The 18,953-nt window shown below is 65.8% G+C and overlaps 2 protein-coding genes across 2 annotated transcripts in view; one reads left to right on the top strand and one right to left on the bottom strand.

Moving 5' to 3' along the window:
* Positions 1-3,050, bottom strand: part of SND1 (staphylococcal nuclease and tudor domain containing 1) — a 145,615-nt gene extending 142,565 nt beyond the window's left edge. Inside the window, exon 1 of the mRNA XM_074573113.1 lies at positions 2,884-3,050. Coding sequence (XP_074429214.1) covers positions 2,884-2,958 — 75 coding nt within the window. The 5' untranslated portion in view covers positions 2,959-3,050. The remainder of the gene's footprint in view (positions 1-2,883) is intronic.
* LOC141738011 (filamin-C-like) overlaps positions 1-18,953 on the top strand; it is a 236,211-nt gene that overhangs the window by 192,193 nt on the left and 25,065 nt on the right. The window lies entirely within an intron of this gene.

The raw sequence follows: 18,953 nt of genomic DNA, 5'->3' as shown, positions 1-18,953 counted from the left end.
CACACACCTTTATGGGCAGCGGCTTCTGGCCAGGCTCGGGCAGCGATGGGACCGGGAGAGGGTCCCAGCCAGGCTTCACCCCCCGCCAAAGCAGTCCCGGCTCCCATCTGCCAGCCAAGCCGTGCCCCGTCCTCGTTGGGAAACATTAGCCGAGCCACCCTGACAGCCCTGCCCCATGTTCCATCCAGGGGAAACCGGGCTTAAACCCTGCTTAAATCCACCTGGAAAAGCAGTATTTAGGGCAGGATGAGCCGAGAGCGTGGTGGACGCGCCAAGGCCAGGGCACGGCACAGGGACACGGGGCGGACGGACCCAGCTCCTGCGGCAGAGGCGTCCCCCCAGCACGGGAGGGGATGGCACTGGGGTCCTGCCAGCACAGCCAGCATCCAGGGCGGACGCTGCGGGGCACGAAGGGTTAAAAATCGCCGTGGGAATGGGAAGGGAAGGCAGGGTCCCAACAAACTGGGCAAGGAAACCAACCTCTGTTTACCTGGAGACGCACCAACGCGGGGCCCCGGCACAGCTCCAAGCCGGGGGCCACTGTGCCACCGGCCATGGCTGTGCCACGCTGTGCCGCGCGCAGTCACCGACACCCCAGAGCAGAGACAGACCCCAGCGTGCCCGGCTGTCCCGAGCCCAGCCATCCCTCCCCGGGGCGTGCTCCCCCAGCCCCCCCAAAAGGAAGGAGCCGGCTGCCGTCACAACCCACCCCCAGCCGGGCTCCCAGTGCCTCTTCCAGCCCGGGGGGGGCTGTCAGCAGCTGCACGGCCCCGACCCACATCGCCCCCCTGTTCCCATTCTTCATCCCACCCTGCTCCCAAACTCTGCCGTCCCACTGCGATTTCAGGGCAAACCGTGCAAAAAAGGTGCAAAAACTCCCCAAAACCTTCAAATTTGAAAAGCTGTGACGGGAACCGCAGCGGAGCACGTGGCCAGCACCACTCGGGCTGACCCCAGCAGCACCACCATGAAGCCGAGCAGGTTCCGGGGAGATCCAGGGACCCCCCCACCGCTCCGGGGTTCCCCTTCGGGCAGGGATTTGGGGCTGGCTGCCCTGGAAAGAGGGACCACGGGGCACACCCGGGGCAGCAGCTGGGGTGCCCGGCCAGCAACCCCTCAGAACCCACCCCGGGCACGGGGCAGCACGGTGTCCCCAGGAGCCAGTGCCCGCCGGGCACTGCCACCCCTCAGCCAGCAGACACCCGCCGTCCTGCCCAAAAATCATGCTGGGGGGCCGCATCCCCTCAGACAGAGTTTCTCCTGAGCATCCCAAAAGTCACTTGTTGGGCACGAGGTGGCAGGAGGCAGCAGGAGGGGGTCCCCGCGCCACCGACGAGCTAAGGCAGGGGGAAGGCAGCGTCCCCAAGCCCCCAGCGTCCTCAAACCTCCAGTGTCACCAGCCCTGTCCCCACCACTGCAGAGGGGTGACGTGACACCCCGAGCGAAGGTCTCATTCGGAAGGCAGCGGTGGGATTTGCAGCCACAGCTGATGCCTGGCCGGGGCCAGGGTGGGGGGGGGGCACCTGTAACTTCGAAAAAAAGCTGTATTTGGGCACAAGAAAACCCTGTGTTTGGGGAACGGGGTGACAACGCAGGCGCTGGGCACTTCAAGGCACCTTTAGTGGCCAACGGGCCCGAAGACGGGAGCTGGGACACGAGCCCGGCTCAATGCAGACACGTGGGGAGCGTGGTCGGGTGCCACCAGCCCAGCTCCCACCAGCGGTGGGACACAGCCGGTAACGGGGAGGGACCGGGAGGGAACACACGGACCAGGACACGGTGCCAGGACTCGATCCCAGCGGCGGCTGCCGGCCCCTGACCTTCGCCCTCGCGGTCCCCGCTGCTGGCACACGTGGGGACGCAACACAGAGGGGCTCAGGGACCCCATCCCACCCCTCCTTCCCGTGGGGACACCGCCAGGATGGGAAGAGGAGGAGCACCCTGAGGGATGTCCCAGTCCATGGTGTCCCTACCGGGTGTCCCTCGCTCACGGCACCAGGGAACCCCGAGCTTCCTCGGGGCTGGGGGGGATTCAGGGCCAGCAGCAGAGTGGGACCACCAGCCCCGTCGGGGCCACCCCAGCACCTGGGGGGACCCCAAAGCTGTTCCTGCCCCTTCCCAGCAGCCGCGGTGGCGGGGCCATATGGCCCCCGGGCCAGCCGGGCCCCCGGCCCTAGGACAGGGTGAGGGGCTCGGAGTACAGCCCCCTCCAGCACCCCCTTCCTGGCGGGGGGGGGAATTCCTGGGGTGCAGCGAGGGGTCCCCGGATGGGCAGGGAAGGGACGGCAGGACCGGGAGTGCGGGGTCCGGGGACGGAGTGTGAGGCTACAGGTGGGGAGGGGGCACCGGAGGGGACAGCATGGCGGGGGGAAGGGGGGTCCCAGTTACCGGGACGGGAGGCAGTGAGTGAAGGGGGGGCCCGGTCACCGGAGGGGGCTGCGAGAGGTTGGAGGCCCCGTTACCGGGACGGAAGAGGGGTACGGGAAGGGGCTCCCGGGTAACTGTGGGGGCTGAGGGAGATGGGGTCCCGGCTACCGGGACGGGAGGCGGGTAGCGAAGGAGGGAACCGGTGGGGGCTGCAGGATGTGGGGATCCCGGTTAGCGGCAGAAACGGGGGGAGGAGGTTGGGGTCCTAGTTACCGGGACGGAAGGTGGGTACCGGAAGGAGGTCCCGGGTACCGAAGGGGGCTATGGGACGCGGGGTCCCGGTTACCGGGACGGAAGGCGGGTACCGGAGGGTGGTCCCGGTTACCAACGGGAACTGCAGGAGGTGGGGGATCCCGGTCACGGGGATCGGGGGTGCTGCGGCCCGGGGCCGGGCCGGCGGGCGCACGAGGAGGCGGGCGGGGCGGAACGGAGGGAGGCCCCGCGGGGAGCCCTTACCATCTTGACGATGCCGCGCTGGACGGCGAGGGGCGGCGCGGAGCCGCCCTGCCCGGGGGCGGCCGCGGAGGCCATGGCGGGGCGGGGGGGGCAGCGGACGGGGCGAGCGCGGACGGAGCGGACGGGGCCCGGCGGGAGCGCGGAAGGGAGCAGCGGGGCGGGGCGGGGCGAGGGGCGGGGCGACGCGGAGGCCCCGCCCCGCCGCCCGGCCAACGGCCAACGGGAGGCCGGCCCCGCCGCCGGCTCCGCCCCGCCCCGCCGCTCCTCGGCCAATGGCGACGCGCGGCGCCGCCGCTCCGGCCGGAGAGGCCGCCGGCCGCGGTGACGTCACGGGAGGGCCCCGCCCCGCGGAGGGAGGGGCGGGACTTCCGGGGCACGCGGCGCCAGGGACACGTCGGCAAAGGGCCGCCCGGGCTCCCCACGTGGCCTCCCGCCGCGCCGGGGGCGGGGCCGGGCGGGGACACGCCCCCTTGACGTCACCGCCCGCCCCGCGTGCGTGCAGTGCCGAGCACCGGCGGCACCGCGGGGGGGGGCGGAACGGGGATTCCCCGGTCACAGCCCCACGGGGGGGGGTCAGGGGAGGGGGATCCACCAGCACAGCCCCACGGGTGTTCAGGGACCCCCCGGCGTGGCCCCACGGGGAGGGTGGGGGTCCCCCAGCACGGCCCTACGGGGGGTCAGGGGAGGGGGAGCCCCCGGCACGGCCCCACCGGGGGGGTCAGGGGAGGGGATCCCCCAGCACGGTCCTACGGGGGGGGGGGCGGTCAGAGGACCCCCAACACGGCCCCACAGGGTGGTCATTGGTGGGGATCCCGCCAGCACAGCCCCATGGGGGAGCTGGGGGTCCCCAGCACAGCCCCACGGGGGTTCAGGGGAGGGGGACCCCCCAGCACGGCCCCATGGGGGAGGTCAAGGGAGGGGGATCAACCAGCGTGGCCCCGCGGGGGGTGGGGGTCTCCCTGCGTGGTCCCACAGCGGGTGTCAGGGGAGGGGGATCCCCCAGGGCATTGGGGGAGTGGGGGGGGGTTCCCCTTCCCAGCTTCCTCTTCCCTTCCCCGTCAGCAGCTCTGGCCCCCCGGAGGTCCCCCATCCCGGTCCCCGCAGCACCGCCAGCCTTCGCTCGGGGGGTGCAGGGTCACCAGCCACCCCCCAGTGTCTCTCCCCCCCATGCTGAGGCAGAACCACGAGCTGCTGGAGGCTCCTGGCAACACACGCGGCCTGGCCACTGGCCCCAGCAGCTCCTGACACCTCCTGAGCAGTGGTTTTGGGGGAAAAGGGAAGGAAATGGGGTTCCCTCCCCGCCGCACCCCTGCTCAGCTGCTGCTGCAGGGGAGCTTTTGGCCCATTTTGGGGTGGGCAGTGCCACAGCGGGTCCCTGCTGGCCCATGGGGCGGCTGTGAGCACGGGCCACCCAGCAGCACCTGTCCTGTGCCCCCTCCCCAAGGCCACCCACTCCCCAGGGCCACCCCCCGACAGACACCCGCATCCTACCACGAGGCTGCACCGCCTGCAGCATCCACGTCCTGCGAGGGGACCGGGGACACCGGCACCGCAAGGCGAGGTCCATCTGCCCCGGTGGCCTCGACCACCCGAGGTCACCCATCGTCACCACGTCCTGGCAGCGGCGACTTGCCTGGGGTCTGGCTGCGGTGCCGGGATGTCCTCTCCCTGGGGACACCGCCATGGTGGCCACCCTTGGCACTCTGGGTATGGACCTCCCATTCTCGGGTGACCCCAAAACCCCCCAGCCGGAGCAGAGGGGCCAAGCGTGGGGCTGGGATCCTGGGGTGGCTTCTGCTGTGCCTCGGTGTGCCACGGCACCCGAGCCACCGACCGTCCGTCTGCTGGTCCGTGCAGGGACGATGGCTCTGCCCCACTTGGGAGGCGATTTGGAGATGCTCTGGGTGCTTACCTGGCTGGTGACACCGTCCGGTGCCAGTCCCCAGCACACTGGTCGCAGCATTGGGTGGCAGCCCTGCGGCTTGCCCCTCACCGCAGTGTCGGGGCACGGTGCCGCAGCCGCTGCTGGGCTCAGCGCTCGCCTCCGCCGGCTCGGGGGCTGCCAGCCTGGCGCTGCGGCGTGCCACTTGTGGGTGGCAGAAAACGATTCTCCTCTTCCCGAGTGGTCACGTAGAGAATCCAGGCGATTGCAGCTTTCCAAGGAATGGGCTGGTGGCAGCGGCTGTGGTGACAGTGGCCCCGTGTCCCACTGGGCAGCCAGACCCCGTTGCGCTGGGTGCCAAAGCCCCCCAAGCGTGGGAGGGAGCCCACCCCCGCTCCCTGGCCACCGCTGCCTTGGGAGCAGGGATGGACCGGCATGTGATGCCGGATGGCACGGATACCGCCACCGGGGTGCCCTGTCCAGGCACGGCCACCGCAGGGGACAGGCAGCAGGGTCTGCCCGTCCCGGTGTCCCCTCCCTGGGAAGCGGGTGCATCGAATGCATCAGGGCTCTGCGGGGGATGCTGGCTCCTGCCTGGGCGTCGGGGCCGTGCCGGCAGGGATGGGGGCTGTGCCGCCCTGCTGGCACCTTCTACCCGCCCAGGGAACGTTTTGTGACATTAACGGTGTCCCTTTAATGCTGGGTTTGGCTCCTACGTGCAAACCCGGCGGCGCTGCAGCCTTCGGCCCCTCTGCCACCGCGTCCCCGGGGTTTCACCCCGACACTGCACTGCCCTTCCAAAATCTCCCACCCAGGGTGGGGCTGGTCCTGGAGGGATCCTCCTCCCGGCTCGCTCCCCGCCTGCCTCTGCCGCTTCTCATTTTCTTGCTCCAGCTCGTTTTGGGATAATTTATTTCTTTGTTTGTTTTCTCCCCTTTTTCCACTTCAATGTTTTGCATCGTGATTCATGAGGGCCAGGGCAAGAGCTCGTGCGCGAAGGGCAGGAAATCGTTTCCTTTGCCAAAAAACCTGGCAAAACTGCTCCGTCACCCTGATTTACAGCGGTTTTGGGCCCGCTCCGCGCTGTGCCGCGGTCCCGGCTTGCGGCTGTGTCCCACCGGGCTCTGCCTGGGGAGGCGAAGGGGCACGACCTGTGCTCCGGCTCCAGAGAGAGCGTCTTCAAGCCCTGAGATTGCATCTTCAAGCCCCGAGATTGCATCTTCAAGCCCCGAGATTGCCTCTTTTAGCCAGAATATTTTAATAATCATCCTTTTAATCAAAAAGAAAGTTAAGCTGTAGGTGGAACCACTTAGACAAAGTAGGTTTTCTTGGTTGGCTGACTCATCTGGGCTTTTAACTTCCATGTGTGCTTTCTGGAGGAGAAAAGAAAGGGTGGGTTTTTTTCCAGCCATCCCCAGTGCTTGGTGAGGAACAGGGTCACCTGCTGCGGAGAGAAAGCCCAGAAAGATGCAAAATGTCCTCGGGAAGGAGCTACGGAGAGGAGGGGAAAGCTCCTTTCCACGTCGGGGGCATTGCTCTGGGGTAACCGCACCGACCCCAACCTGCGGCAGCGCCCAGCTTCGGTGCCACGGTGGGATGTGAGGACCCATCCGTCGCCGCAGGGTCTCCCGCTATCACCAGCACTCAGCCTGGGTGGAAACTGGGGTCCCCAAGGAAGGACCTGTCCTTGTCATTCCTGCTTGGCCGCCAGCCACCACCGGTGCCCGGCCACGGTGCTGTCACCGTGTCCTTTGCGTGCCGGGGGGAGCACCCGGGCTGTATTTCAACACAGAGCCCATAAATACCCCGTGTCAAGTGCTGACGTTTTAATACAACGCGGAGTGATGCATTTTGCAAGTACTTGGGGTGGAGGCGGCGTGGCTGGGAGGCACCGAGCCCCGGGGCGGCAATGCCGGCCAGTGCCCCGGCCCAATGCTGCAGGCAGGGGCCGGTCGCTGCCTCCTGGCTCTTGTGTGCAAACCCTGGCTGAGCCCCCCGGAATGCCCCGCACGCACAGGCTGGGCACGTCACTGACACACTGGGTGCCAGAAGGGACCCGCACAGGGGTGGGCATGGGGCACGAGCTCCCCGAGGAGCCCCGGGGGTTGCCAGCCTCCTGGGCAAGCACCTTGGTGAGCTGAACCGTATCCCCTGGGATGCAGGATGAGGTTGGCAGGCACGTCCCCGGCTTCTGTAGGAACCGCGCAGGCAAAGGCTGCCCTGCTGCTGCTTAAAGGGGGTGTCCCCCTGCCCCCAGCGGCACCAGGGACCCCCCAGGACAACGCTGCGGTGCACCAGTTCCCCAGCCAACCCATCCACGCAGCCAGCCGTCAGCAGGGCTGGGCGCGGGGCTTGTCCTCTCCTCCCTCCTCTCCCGTGGCCACTTCTCCCGTTAGAGCTTTCCAGTCCCCCCTCGTCTCCTGCTGGAAATGCCCAGTGGCTCAAGGTCCCCCGTGGCCCTGCCATCCCCCTGCAAGGTCCCCCCCGGCTCTGCCATTCGCGGGGAGCTGCATTTCACCCTCCTGCCCCTCTGTCCCTGCCCCGTCCCGGAGCATCCCAGCGCTTTGCACAGGACCCCGCTGGTGCCACCACCCTCTATGGCCAGAGAGCACCCACCGTGTCCCCCAGGACCAGCAGGGAGGTGGCTCTCAGCTGGGGTGAGGAGGGAGAAAACCAGTAAGTGGGTGTCGGAGCACCTTAAGGACCTCATCTCCTCCCGACAGGGGCGGTAAGGAATTCTCAGTAATAACTGCAGTCCCTGTCCCGCTCCCTCTGTGTCCCTGTTCCCGTGCAGTGACGGTGGCACTGCGAGCTCGGCTTGCAGAGAGCTGGTCCCCTCCGTCCTCCCACCTCCTTGTCCCTGCAGGGTCCCATTTATTCTCCCGCGTCCCATCCCAGCCACACACCCTGAGATTCCAAATCCCGGCACATTCCTGTTTCCTTGCCGCCAGCCCAGGGACCCAACACCAGTACACATCTCCCAGTGCGGGGGGCCAAGGGACCATTTCTTCCCGCTCCAGCTCGTTAGCGCTGACGAGCATCACCTGTGCTCCCAGGCAGGGAGGCTGCTTATCATCCCCTCCCTGGACCAATGTTATCTCCAGCTCCCAAAGGAGGAAAAACATTCCGGACATCTCCAGTGGGATCGAGGATGGGACTCTGGGAGGGGAACTGGTCCCTGAGCCTGTGTTCAGCCCCGGATTTAGTGACAGCAGCTCGGACCCCTGGGCAGAGCTGCTCTGCCCCGAGCCGCAGCCATGCCGGGCGGGGATGTGTGTCCCCGTTCCTCCCACCAGCACAGCACGGGAGACACGGGGAGGGAAGGACCCTGAAAGCGCGTCCTCAAGGCCCCACTGTCACCCGCTTTGCTCTTGGGCTGCATCCCCCCGCGGAGCTCCCCGGGCAAGTCCCAGGACAGGGCAGGATCCCGACACCGCGGTCCAGCTGCTGAGTGTCCCCAAACTCCCCAAATCCTGCTGGCAGGGGCACAGGGGACAGCCTTCCCAGGTGGGGAGAACTCAGCAACGCCCAGCCACCTGCAATTGTTTGATTGCAATTATGGGTTAATGAAGGCTCGTTAGAGCTCACATCTGTCCGGAGAGCTCGGTGTGCGGGGTGACCCTCAGGGGCTCTCCTTTCCTGGCCATCCCCTGGCCCATGGTGGTCACTGATAGCCCCAGTCCCAGGTGCACCCACCTGACCTCCTCCCGCTTCGCTGCACGGGCCACCGCTGTCATCTGGAAATGCCACCGCTCAGAAAATACGATGCCGGTGGCTGCAGCCGGTCCCCGCTGCTCTGCTCCACTGGGGGCTGGCTCCACATAAACAGCATCTCCCATTAGTCAGGAGCCAGCTTCTCACCTGCGCTCGCTTAATTTCACGTAACGAGAGGTTTTAATCAACCCATTGTACCGTACTAAGTCAAATGTCTTGTAGAAATCCAATTACCCTCTATCATCGGTTGTCTTTATCAGCCAGACCTGAAATCTACTTTAAACAGGAGATGGAAGCGGAGATGATGACGACGATGATGATGGATCCACTTGGCTGGACCCCCATCTCAGCAATGTGCGCTGGCAGCCCAGAACCCCCCCGCAGCCTGGGCTGCATCCCCAGCAGCGTGAGCAGGGGGGCGAAGGGGGGATTCTGCCCCTCTGCTCCGCTCGGGGAGACCCCCCTGGTGGGGGGAGCTGTGGGACAAGGGGGAAGGGTTTTCCACTGGAAGAGGGGAGATTGGGATGAGCTATTGGGAAGAAATCCTTTGCTGTGAGGGGGGTGAGCCCCTGGGCCAGGGTGCCCAGAGAAGCTGTGGCTGCCCCATCCCTGGAGGGGTTCAAGGCCAGGTTGGACGGGGCTTGGAGCAACCCGGGCAGGTGGGATCACGGATGATCTTTAATGTCCCTCCCAACTAAACCATTGTATGATTCTGTGATCCCTTGGGACGTGTCAACCCCGAGGCTCTGAGAGAGTGGAAAATTGCGAGGTATCCAGGAGGTAGCGAAAAAACTAACCCCAGCAAAGGAATGTTTTTCCTGGGACCAGGTGCTTAATTTCCTAATTTTTCATGCATTTTGATTTAGTCCTCTGCTGCAGAGCAGGGACCATCCTCAGCCCCCCGTTGTCCAGTCACGCAGCAGGAGGCTGGGAAGCGTGTCCCCGGGGCCACGTGCGGGAAGGACCGAGGCCCCAGGGGCTCCACAGGGGATTTTGGAAGCCTGAGCAGCTGCTGCTCTTCCAGGCGCCCTTGCCCAGGTGTCTGAGCCAGGCTGGGATGGAGCCTGCAGCAGAGAAAAGCCCCAAAGAATATTGTGCCACTGCTTAGGCGGTGTGAAAGTAGCCAACAACATCCTCTCTCCTGGGTTTCCTACATCTGACTGACTTCCTTCCTCCCTCCCTTCCTTCCTCCCTGCCTTCCTGCCTTCTCACCTTATGCTTTCCCTTCCCTTCCCTTCCCTTCCCTCTCCTGGCAGCTGGGATGACCAGGAGCTGGCAAGAGGGGACACTATGGTGCCCAGGGTAGATGATGGCACATACAGTCAGGAGGTGATCAGCCAGCAGGGCCCCCAGGCCACTGGGCCAGTGCCACCATGTGCCAGCTGCTGAAAACCCAGGCAGCCCAGCATCCTTGTCCTTCCCCCAGGAAGCACAGCATCCCCATCCTGCCCCCAGGATGCTCAGCATCCTTGTCCTTCCCCTGGGAAGCACAGCATCCCCGTCCTACCCCCAGGATGCTCAGCATCCTTGTCCTTCCCCCAGCAAGCACAGCATCCCCATCCTGCCCCCAGGATGCTCAGCATCCTTGTCCTTCCCCTGGGAAGTACAGCATCCCCATCCTACCCCCAGGATGCTCAGCATCCTTGTCCTTTCCCCAGGAAGCACAGCATCCCCTTCCTGCCCCCAGGATGCTCAGCATCCTTGTCCTTTCCCTGGAAAGCACAGCATCCCCATCCTGCCCCCAGGAAGCACAACATCCCCATCCTGCCCCTGGGATGCTCAGCATCCTCATCCTTCCCCCAGAAAGCACGGCATCCCTGTCCTACCCGCAGGATGCTCAGCATCCTTGTCCTTCCCCTGGGAAGCACAGCATCCCCATCCTGCCCCTGGGACGCTCAGCATCCTTGTCCTTCCCCCAGCAAGCACAGCATCCCTGTCCTGTCCCTGGGATGCTCAGCATCCTTGTCCTTTCCCCGGGAAATACAGCATCCCCATCCTGTCTCTGGGATGCTCAGCATCCCTTTCCTGTCCCCAGCACTGAATCCCTCTCCCGCCTGAGGGCAGCGCAGCATCCCTGCCCTTCCCAGGACACCCAGCATCCCCCCCATTCCCGAGGCAGCACTCCCTGCTCCAGCCCCTCCCCAGGCACTGGCATTTAGGCTCCCCATGGGGTGAAGGTGCTGCCCGAAGGCTGCTGGCGCTGGCTGCAGCGGGGACACTGCCCGAGGCCAGCTGCCAGCGGCAGAGCCCTGGCTGGAGGCACGGTCACCGCGAGCATGTCTGGGCGAGCAGAAGCCCGGCTCAGTGGCCACGGCACCTGCCACCAGCATGGCTACCAGGGCAGCTTCCACTTGCTCTTCATCAGGGAGGCACCGCCTGGTCCTTCAGGAAGGTGCTGGCAGAGCACCCACGGGCAGCACCCTTAAGCCCGCTCCCTCCCCAGGTTCTCCCTGCCCGCCACGTAGAGGCAAATCCGTGAAGTCGGATCCAATCCAAAGCTGAGGTCCTGGGATCAACACTGGGTCCCAGAGCAGGGGATGCGGAGAGCCTGACCCAGGCCCCCCCGCAGTGTCAGGTCCCAGCACAGGAGGTGCCTGCCCAGGCCCGGGGGGGAGGGCAGGAGAGGAGAGATTGGCTTCCCCCCAGCTCCTGCCCGATCCCCTCCCATCGCACCCGTCCTGTCCCCAGACTGCCCCGTTGGGCTGTACACCAGCACCAGCTGCACTTCCCACCACCAAAGAAACGTCTGCAAAAAGCTCTTCCCTGAGGTGAGAAGGTGGACGGGAGGAGACGTGCAAGCAAGCACGAAATGCAGACAGCACAGTGGGACCTGGAGCATTTCTCCACCTCTCCATGTCTCCATATCTCCATCTCTCTATCTCTCTGTCTCTCCATCTCTCCATCTCTTTGTCTTTCCACCTCTCCATGTCTCCATAATTGCACCTCTCCATGTCTCCGTAATTCCACCTCTCCATGTCTCCACCTCCACACCTCTCCACCTCACCATCTCTCCATCTATCCATCTCTCTCTCCACCTCTCCATCTCTCCATCTCTCTCCCCATCTCTCCATCTCTCCACCTCTCCACCTCTCCACTTCTCCACCTCTCCACATCTCCATCTCTCCATCATCACCCCATCTCTCCATCTCTCCACCTCCCCATCTCTCCACCTCTCCATCTATCCATCTCTCTCCCTGCCTCTCCATCTCCCCATCTCTCCACCTCTCCACCCCTCCATTTCTCTATCTCTCCATCATGTCTCCATCTCTCCATCTCTCCACCTCCCCATCTCCCCATACCTCCACCTCTCCATCTCTCCATCATCTCTCCATCATCTCTCCATCTCTCCACCTCCCCATCTCCCCATCTCTCCACCTCCCCATCTCCCCATCTCTCCATCTCTCCACCTCCCCATCTCTCCATCTCTCCATCTATCCATCTCTCTCCCTGCCTCTCCATCTCCCCATCTCTCCACCTCTCCACCCCTCCATTTCTCTATCTCTCCATCATGTCTCCATCTCTCCATCTCTCCACCTCCCCATCTCCCCATACCTCCACCTCTCCATCTCTCCATCATCTCTCCATCATCTCCCCATATCTCCACCTCCCCATCTCCCCATCTCTCCATCTCTCCATCATCTCTCCATCTCTCCACCTCCCCATCTCTCCATCTCTCCATCATCTCTCCACCTCCCCACCTCTCCATCTCCCCACCCCTCCTCCCCGCACCCCTCTCAACTCCCCGACGTGTCCCCCCGTACCCGCCCCTCCCGTTCCCCGCCGCCCGCCGCCGCCGCGCCCGCTGCGCCCCAGCCGCGCCGAGGACGCACCGCCCGCGCCCCGCCGCCCCCGCTTTCCCCGACCCCCCCGGTGCCCCCCGCCCGGCCCCGGGCTCCGTCCGGCTCCGCGGGTCGGTTCCGCCGCGGGGGCACCGCCGGGGCCCGCTCCCCGCCGCCGCCCCGGCCCCTGCGCCCCGCCGCCCCCCCGCCCGCCGCCGGCGCGCCCGGTCCCGGTGCGCAAAGTCCCGGGGGGGCCGCGCTCGCCGCTCCCGGACCCGCACCGCCGCCCCCCCCACCCCCGCACCGCTCGGCCCGGCCCGGGGGGGGATCAACGGGGCCGTCCCGCCGCCGCCGGGCCCCCCCGCCCCGGGGCTGAGCCCCGCGCCCCGCTCCCCGCGCCCCGGCGCCGCGTTACGCACGGGGCTGGCCCGGCCCGGGGGCTCCGTCGGGGCTCCCCGGCGGCCGGGGGGGAGCCGGGGGGGTCCAGGCTTCGCTTGCCAGCGCTCCCCGCCCCGCCGACAGCCCGGTCCCGGCTCCCACGGGCGGGCACGGAGGGGGCCGGTCGGGGCGCCCCGGGGGTGGCGGGGGGGCGGCGCAGCGGCTCCCCGGGGGCCGGGGCCGGGCCCGGGCCCCGCAGTTCCGTGGTTAATGTGTAATTCGGAGCATATGGTATTTTGCAAAGCGGGCGGTTGTGCGCGGAGCGCGGGGGCCGGGAGCGGGGTGCTAATAACGCTCAATTACTCGCGGGGCCGGGCGCGGAGGGCCGCGGTGCAGGGCTCCTCGCTGGCTAATATTTGCTCTTCAAATATTTTACTTGAAAGGTTTACAACGTGTTTCTTTTTTTTTTTTTTTTTTTTATCTCCCAAGATGGGGGCCATCTGTGCCGGAGCCCTGGGGTTGCACACCGGGGTAGTCGTCGTCCCCCCCCCCCACCTCCCCCCGCCCCCTCCCCCGGTGCCCATCCACCCAAGCGGGGCCGCCTTCTATTTGTTCAACACCCAAAGTGGGGGGGGGGGAAAAAAAAAAAAAAAAAAAATTTAAAAAAAAAATTAAATAAATGTAATAAAACCCAATCTGGATTTATGATTCGATCCCATATGGCAGCCCGTGCCTGTCCCTGTTTGTTTTGCGGGACACGCGGGAGCGAAACATCCCCCCCACCACCACCGCCACCATCCTCCGGGACAGGCTCCGGCGGGGGTTACCGGGGATGCTCGGCGGGGTGTGTGCTGTCCACCGGGCGCTAGTGCTGAAATACCGGCGCTACCACCGGTACCGATTCACTGCCCGGCCCGGGGGGCTCCGTCGGGGCTCGGGGCCGGCTCGGGGCCAGTGGCCCCGAGCCGGCCCCGAGTCCCGACGGAGCCCCCCGGGCCGGGCGTGTGCTGGGCGCGGCTGCTCGTTCCCCATCGGGCCGCCCCCTTCCTCCCCATCCTCCTCTTCCTCCTGCCCCGTGACATCACGGCACGGCTCCCTCATCCGCCGCCCCGCACGACACCGGCAGGGCAGCACCCGGTTGGGCTCCCAGGAAGATCCCGGTTCGGCTCCTTTCACAGCTCCGCAGGTACACCCCACCACCACCACCACCCCCACCACCCCCCTTTGCACCCTTGAGGGCGTCCTGGCTTTCGGCCGCGCGCCGACACGCACACGCGTGCGCAACTACACGGGGTGGGTGCGCGGAAAAGCACGGGCGTGTGCAGCCGGGCCAGAAAGGAGCAGGCACGTGCACGCGTGGGATCCCTCCGGAGAGATGCGCTGGGATGTTGCGCATCTCGCCATCTCCGTCCCGCTCGCGGGCGGGCGTCCGTTCAATGCCTGCGTGCACACGGCGGGTAACACGGGGCAAGCTCGGGAGGGCTGCTCTGGGGCAAGGGGAGGTTGCGATTTCTTGTCTTGTGCAGCCACGGGAAGCAATTCCCAGTAAAAATTGGGCGGTGAAGGTGCCTTAACGCTGGGAAGGTTTGGGGGCTTCCTCCAGGGATGAGCTGCTCTGGTCCAACATGGTCCCGTCGCGTTCTCTGCCCTCCTCGCCTGCGCAAAGACCAAGCTCACCACCCCTCCGAGACCCCTCAGCATCCCCTGAGAGGGGCCGTGGGCTCACAGCTCGCTTGGCTTTCCCAGTTTCTCCATGGGGAAAGAAATCCCAGTGCTGCTTCCCAAGCCCTTGGCTGGGGCAAAGCCAGGAAACACTGTGCTGGCCCCCGAGGGGACATGCGTCCTGCCGGTGCCACTTGTTCCCTCCCTCACGGAGCTGCCTGGAGTGCTTTGCTCCGGAGCGATCCGTCCCTTTCCCAAGGGGAGGGAGATTGGGTGCACCTCACCTTTGCTTTTCACCTGCGGGAGATCTGCCGAGTCGTCCCCGCTGGTGGATTTATTTCGCTGTTGCTGAATTTCGTAATCAGGGTCGGTGCCTCCAAACACTGCTCCCGAGCCGTGCAGGGAAGTGATGACAAGGCTGCAGTGGGATTCGGGGACTGCAGCAGGGAGAGCCCAACACTGAGGGTGTCCAGGAGGTTTTGGGGTGCTTCAGGTTAAATCCCAGGTTAAGCGAGTGCGCCAGGCAGGCTGCTGGGGCTTGGCAAGGCAGCGGTGACAGCAGCAGCCGTCGGTCTGTGTGGCACCTCTGGGGCTCAATGTGCTGCTCATTAATTACCACGCGCGTTTCTGCCTGAGCAGACGGCGAGGGGAGCAGGGTTTTCCTGGAGAGAAGGGCTGGCATCAGCATCCTTGTGGAAATGTCCCCTCTCCCCGGTTTCAAGGGGCAGGTTCCCCGCAGCACCCCTCGCCGATGCCCGGCACTCGGAGCTGCACTGCCTTTCCTCCCACTGAAACTTCCCCTGTCTCTGGTGACACCAGGGATGAGCTGGTGACCGGCTCCTCCCGCCCTGGTCCCCACCGGCGCCGTCTCCTCCAGGAGGAATGGCTGCTCTGCCCCATCATGGGCCCAGGTGGTCTCAGAGGCACCACCGGGACTTGGCGAAGGGTCTGCGGGGCTCCTGCAGGACCCGCTGCTGTGGCGTCCCCGGCTGCCGGTCAGTCCCCAGGGTGGGAGGAGGTGACATTCACCCTGCAGAGCCTGGGGGGCAGCAGGAGAGCTGTAGGGCAGGGTGGGCAGAGCAGCGGGGCTGTGGGACAGCACTTGCTCCAGGGGTGCTGGGTGCGGCGGTGGCGTCCCACAGCTGGGACATCACCGTCTAAACGCGTGGGGCTGCCTTAGGTCTGGGTCTGGAGCGAGGGAAGGTGGGGGGGGGGCAGACAGAAGTGCTGGGGACGGGGAAAAGCGGAAGGGCTCTGGGAGTAGCGTGCAGGGGGAACACAGCCTTCATCTTCCAAGCTGGCAGAGGAGGTGGCAGAGCGATGGAGCGTCCCCGACCGAAGGAGGGGAGGCTCCTCTTGACCCAGTTATCGCTTGCCCGTCTCTCCTTGGCTGGGTTTGGCTCTCAGTGCTGCAAACCCAGCCCCACGCCAGCGGCGGCAGCCGCTCTGGATTTGAGCACGGGGCCAGACCCTACCTCTGAAATAAATAAATATACACCGAAAGACAGCGACGCTGCCCATGAGGGCACAAAGCGGTGATGCCACACACAGGTGTTTGTGCCTGGAGCCACCGGCAAGGCATCAGGGAAGGGTTAAAGTGGGTGAGAAACAGCTCATGAACCAGCACCGAAGCTCCTGTGCACAAAGGCAGAGCTCCCGAACGTGTCGTCCCCTCTGCTCCCGCCACCTCCTGCCCCCTGTCCCCACGACAGAACCCCGGCGCTCAGCCGCAGCCAGCTGGGCACGGGGAAACCCTAAATCCCCCCTGGCTTGGCCAAGGGAGCGCATGCAGGCTCCGGGACGTGGCTCAGCCAAGCCAGCGCTGTTGCGTGCCGGTGGATGCCAGGTACAGGCAGAATTCCTGGCGTCTTCCCGGCCACTTCAGATCCCGAGTGGCTCCTGCAGCCTGCGAGCCCTTTGAAGCCTGGCCAGGTCCCTTTGATCCGCTGTGCCTGGAGCGCCACGAGTTCCCGAAGCAGCCAGATGCCCTCGAGCGTTTCCATCCTCCGCTGGGTGTTTCTGCCCTTGCTCCCCCTTTCTCTCGCAGGAGGGCGGGCAGGGGACGGGGCAGGGGACGTGGCCGAGCCCTGGACACTGTCGCTGCTTTATCCGGCCTGACGACAGCAGCCACCTCCTCTTGGCAATCCCCAGCCACCAAAAGCCCCGGGAAGCCTCGCCATGCAACACCGAGGTGAGCGATGCTGCCGCACCGGGGCGGCTCAGGGAGCGCGGCCCCGGGCATCCATGGTCCGGGGGGGGCGGAATCAGGGAGGTGCCCCTGCTCCATCACAAATGAGGCTGCTTTCCCCCAACAAAGCCCACCTTGGGTGCTGGTAGCTGACACACATGTGGCTCCGCAGAGTCCTCCCGGCCCCCCGGGAATGTCCAGCGCTTCCCTGTCCCCCCCCCAGCCAGTCACCCCCCTCTTTGGAGCTGCCTTCCCCTGCTGCCCCTGCCCGGAGGAACCTCCTCCTCCCTGTGCTCCTCCATGGGGTATTTTTTCTGCTCCCATCACCTGGGCTGCTCCCCCCATGCCCTGCCTGCTCCTGCCGCACGCTGCCTGCACCCACACCCCCACAGACGAGCCCCACGTTGCTCCAAGTGCCCCTTCCCCGTCCCCTCCAAACGCCCACTCAATGCACAGGGGTCCCCGATGCCACCGGTCCTCCCCCCCGGCAAAGCCTGACGCCCCGGTTCTCTCCGGGGAGGGGAGGGCTGGCAGCGTCGTCCCCCCCCCGTGTCCCCCGTCACCCCCTGCTTGGCCTCTCCCCAGGACCCAGCGGCGTGAACCAGCTGGGGGGGCTCTTCGTGAACGGCCGCCCCCTCCCCGCCTGCAAGAGGAAGAGGATCATCGAGCTGGCGGCATGCGGCGTCCGGACCTCCGACATCTCCCGCAGCCTCAAGGTGCGCCCGGGTCGGGGGGTCTTGGCGGGGGGGAGGGGGGGGTGTGTCTGTCTCCTTCTCCCCCAAATCCTTTTCCCGCTGAGCCGCCCCCTCCGCAGGTGTCCAACGGCTGCGTCAGCAAGATCCTGGGCCACTACTACCGGACAGGGGCCGTGGAGCCCAAGGCCACCGGCGGCAGCAAGCCCCGCGTAGCCACCCCCGAGGTGGTGGCCAGGATCGCCCAGCTGAAGCTGGAGCAGCCCTCGCTCTTCGCCTGGGAGATCCGCCGGCAGCTGCGCGCCGAGGGCACCTGTGCCACCAACGGGACCCTCAGCGTGAGTCCCCGCCGGGGGCGGGGGGGGGGGGCTGGGGGGGCTGTGGGGACACCAGCGCCAGGCACTGCGTGGCGGAGGGGTGACCCCATGGCTGGGGTGGCATGGGGTCCCTCGCTGCGGTGGGTGGGGGGCAATGGGAAGGATGCGCAGGGAGCTCGGTGGGAGCTTGGGGAGAAGCAGGGGAAGGCGAATCGCACCCCCCGCCGTCCCCCAGCCAATGCAGAGCCCCGCCGGCTGTCCCCAGCGAGCCTGGCGTCGTCTCGGGCACGGGGACGCCGTGGTGGGTCCGTTACGAGTGCCACTGACAATAAAATGCCACCTGCAGCATCATCACGGGAAGCCGTACGTCCTAATGCCGGTCCCACCCCTATAAACGTCCCGGTCGCCAGCCCCGAGGTGCAGATTGCCCCACATCAAATATTGTCAGCGCGCCCAAATTAACGGGTTGCCTGTATCAACAAAGAGCCGAGCAGATGGGCATGGCCCCGGCGCGGAGAATCCCTGGCACGTGCTCGGGCGCGGCTGCGGGAGAGCACCTCGGAGATGAGCCTCCATCGCTCCCCGCATCGCCCAGCACCCCCTGGCCCCCACCCTGCACCCCACCCTGCCCACGGCGCGGCCCCCAGCCCCATCTCTCCCTGCCCAGGTCTCCTCCATCAACCGGGTGCTGAGGAACCTGCCCAGTGACCTGCGGCTGGCGGCCCAGCGGGGCTTTGCCAAGGACCCGCCGCCACGGGGTGAGCCTTGCGGGGGGCGACGGGCCCGGGGGGCAGCGGTTGTGGGGGGGACCCCATGGGACAGACCTGCTGCCAGCGGGCAGAGAGCTCCTGCTACCACCGGCCTCCTGGCTGCACGCACGTCCACGGGTGCACGCACACGTATGTGCATGCACACACATGCACACACACACACACATATGCACACACACATACATGCAAACACACGCATGCAAACGCATGCAAATGCACGCACATGCATGCACACACACGTGCATGCAAACATGCACGCATGCATGCAAACACACACAACATGCATGCACGTACACCCACGTGCACACACACGCATGCAAACGCGCACGCAAACAGGCACGTACACACACACGCACGCATGCAAACACACGCACCCATGCATGCAAACATGCACAGATGCACACAAATACACACACGTGTGCATGCAAACACACGAACATGCGTGCACACATGCACACGAACACACACACGCATGCATGCACGGACACACGCGTGCATCCAAGCATGCACACCGGCACACAAATACACACACAAGCATGCAAACACGCACATATGCATGCAAACGTGCACGTATGCAAACACACATGTGCATGTAAACACGCATGCACACACACACACGTGCATGCACGCATGCACACACACACACGTGCATGCACGCAGCTCCTCCGCACCCCCCCGCACTCACCCT

Source organism: Larus michahellis, chromosome 1, assembly GCF_964199755.1.
Source record: "Larus michahellis chromosome 1, bLarMic1.1, whole genome shotgun sequence".
In the NCBI taxonomy this organism is placed as follows: Eukaryota; Metazoa; Chordata; class Aves; order Charadriiformes; family Laridae; genus Larus; species Larus michahellis.
Note: the sequence above shows the minus strand (reverse complement) of the source record. Positions and strands in the feature narration are given on the sequence as shown.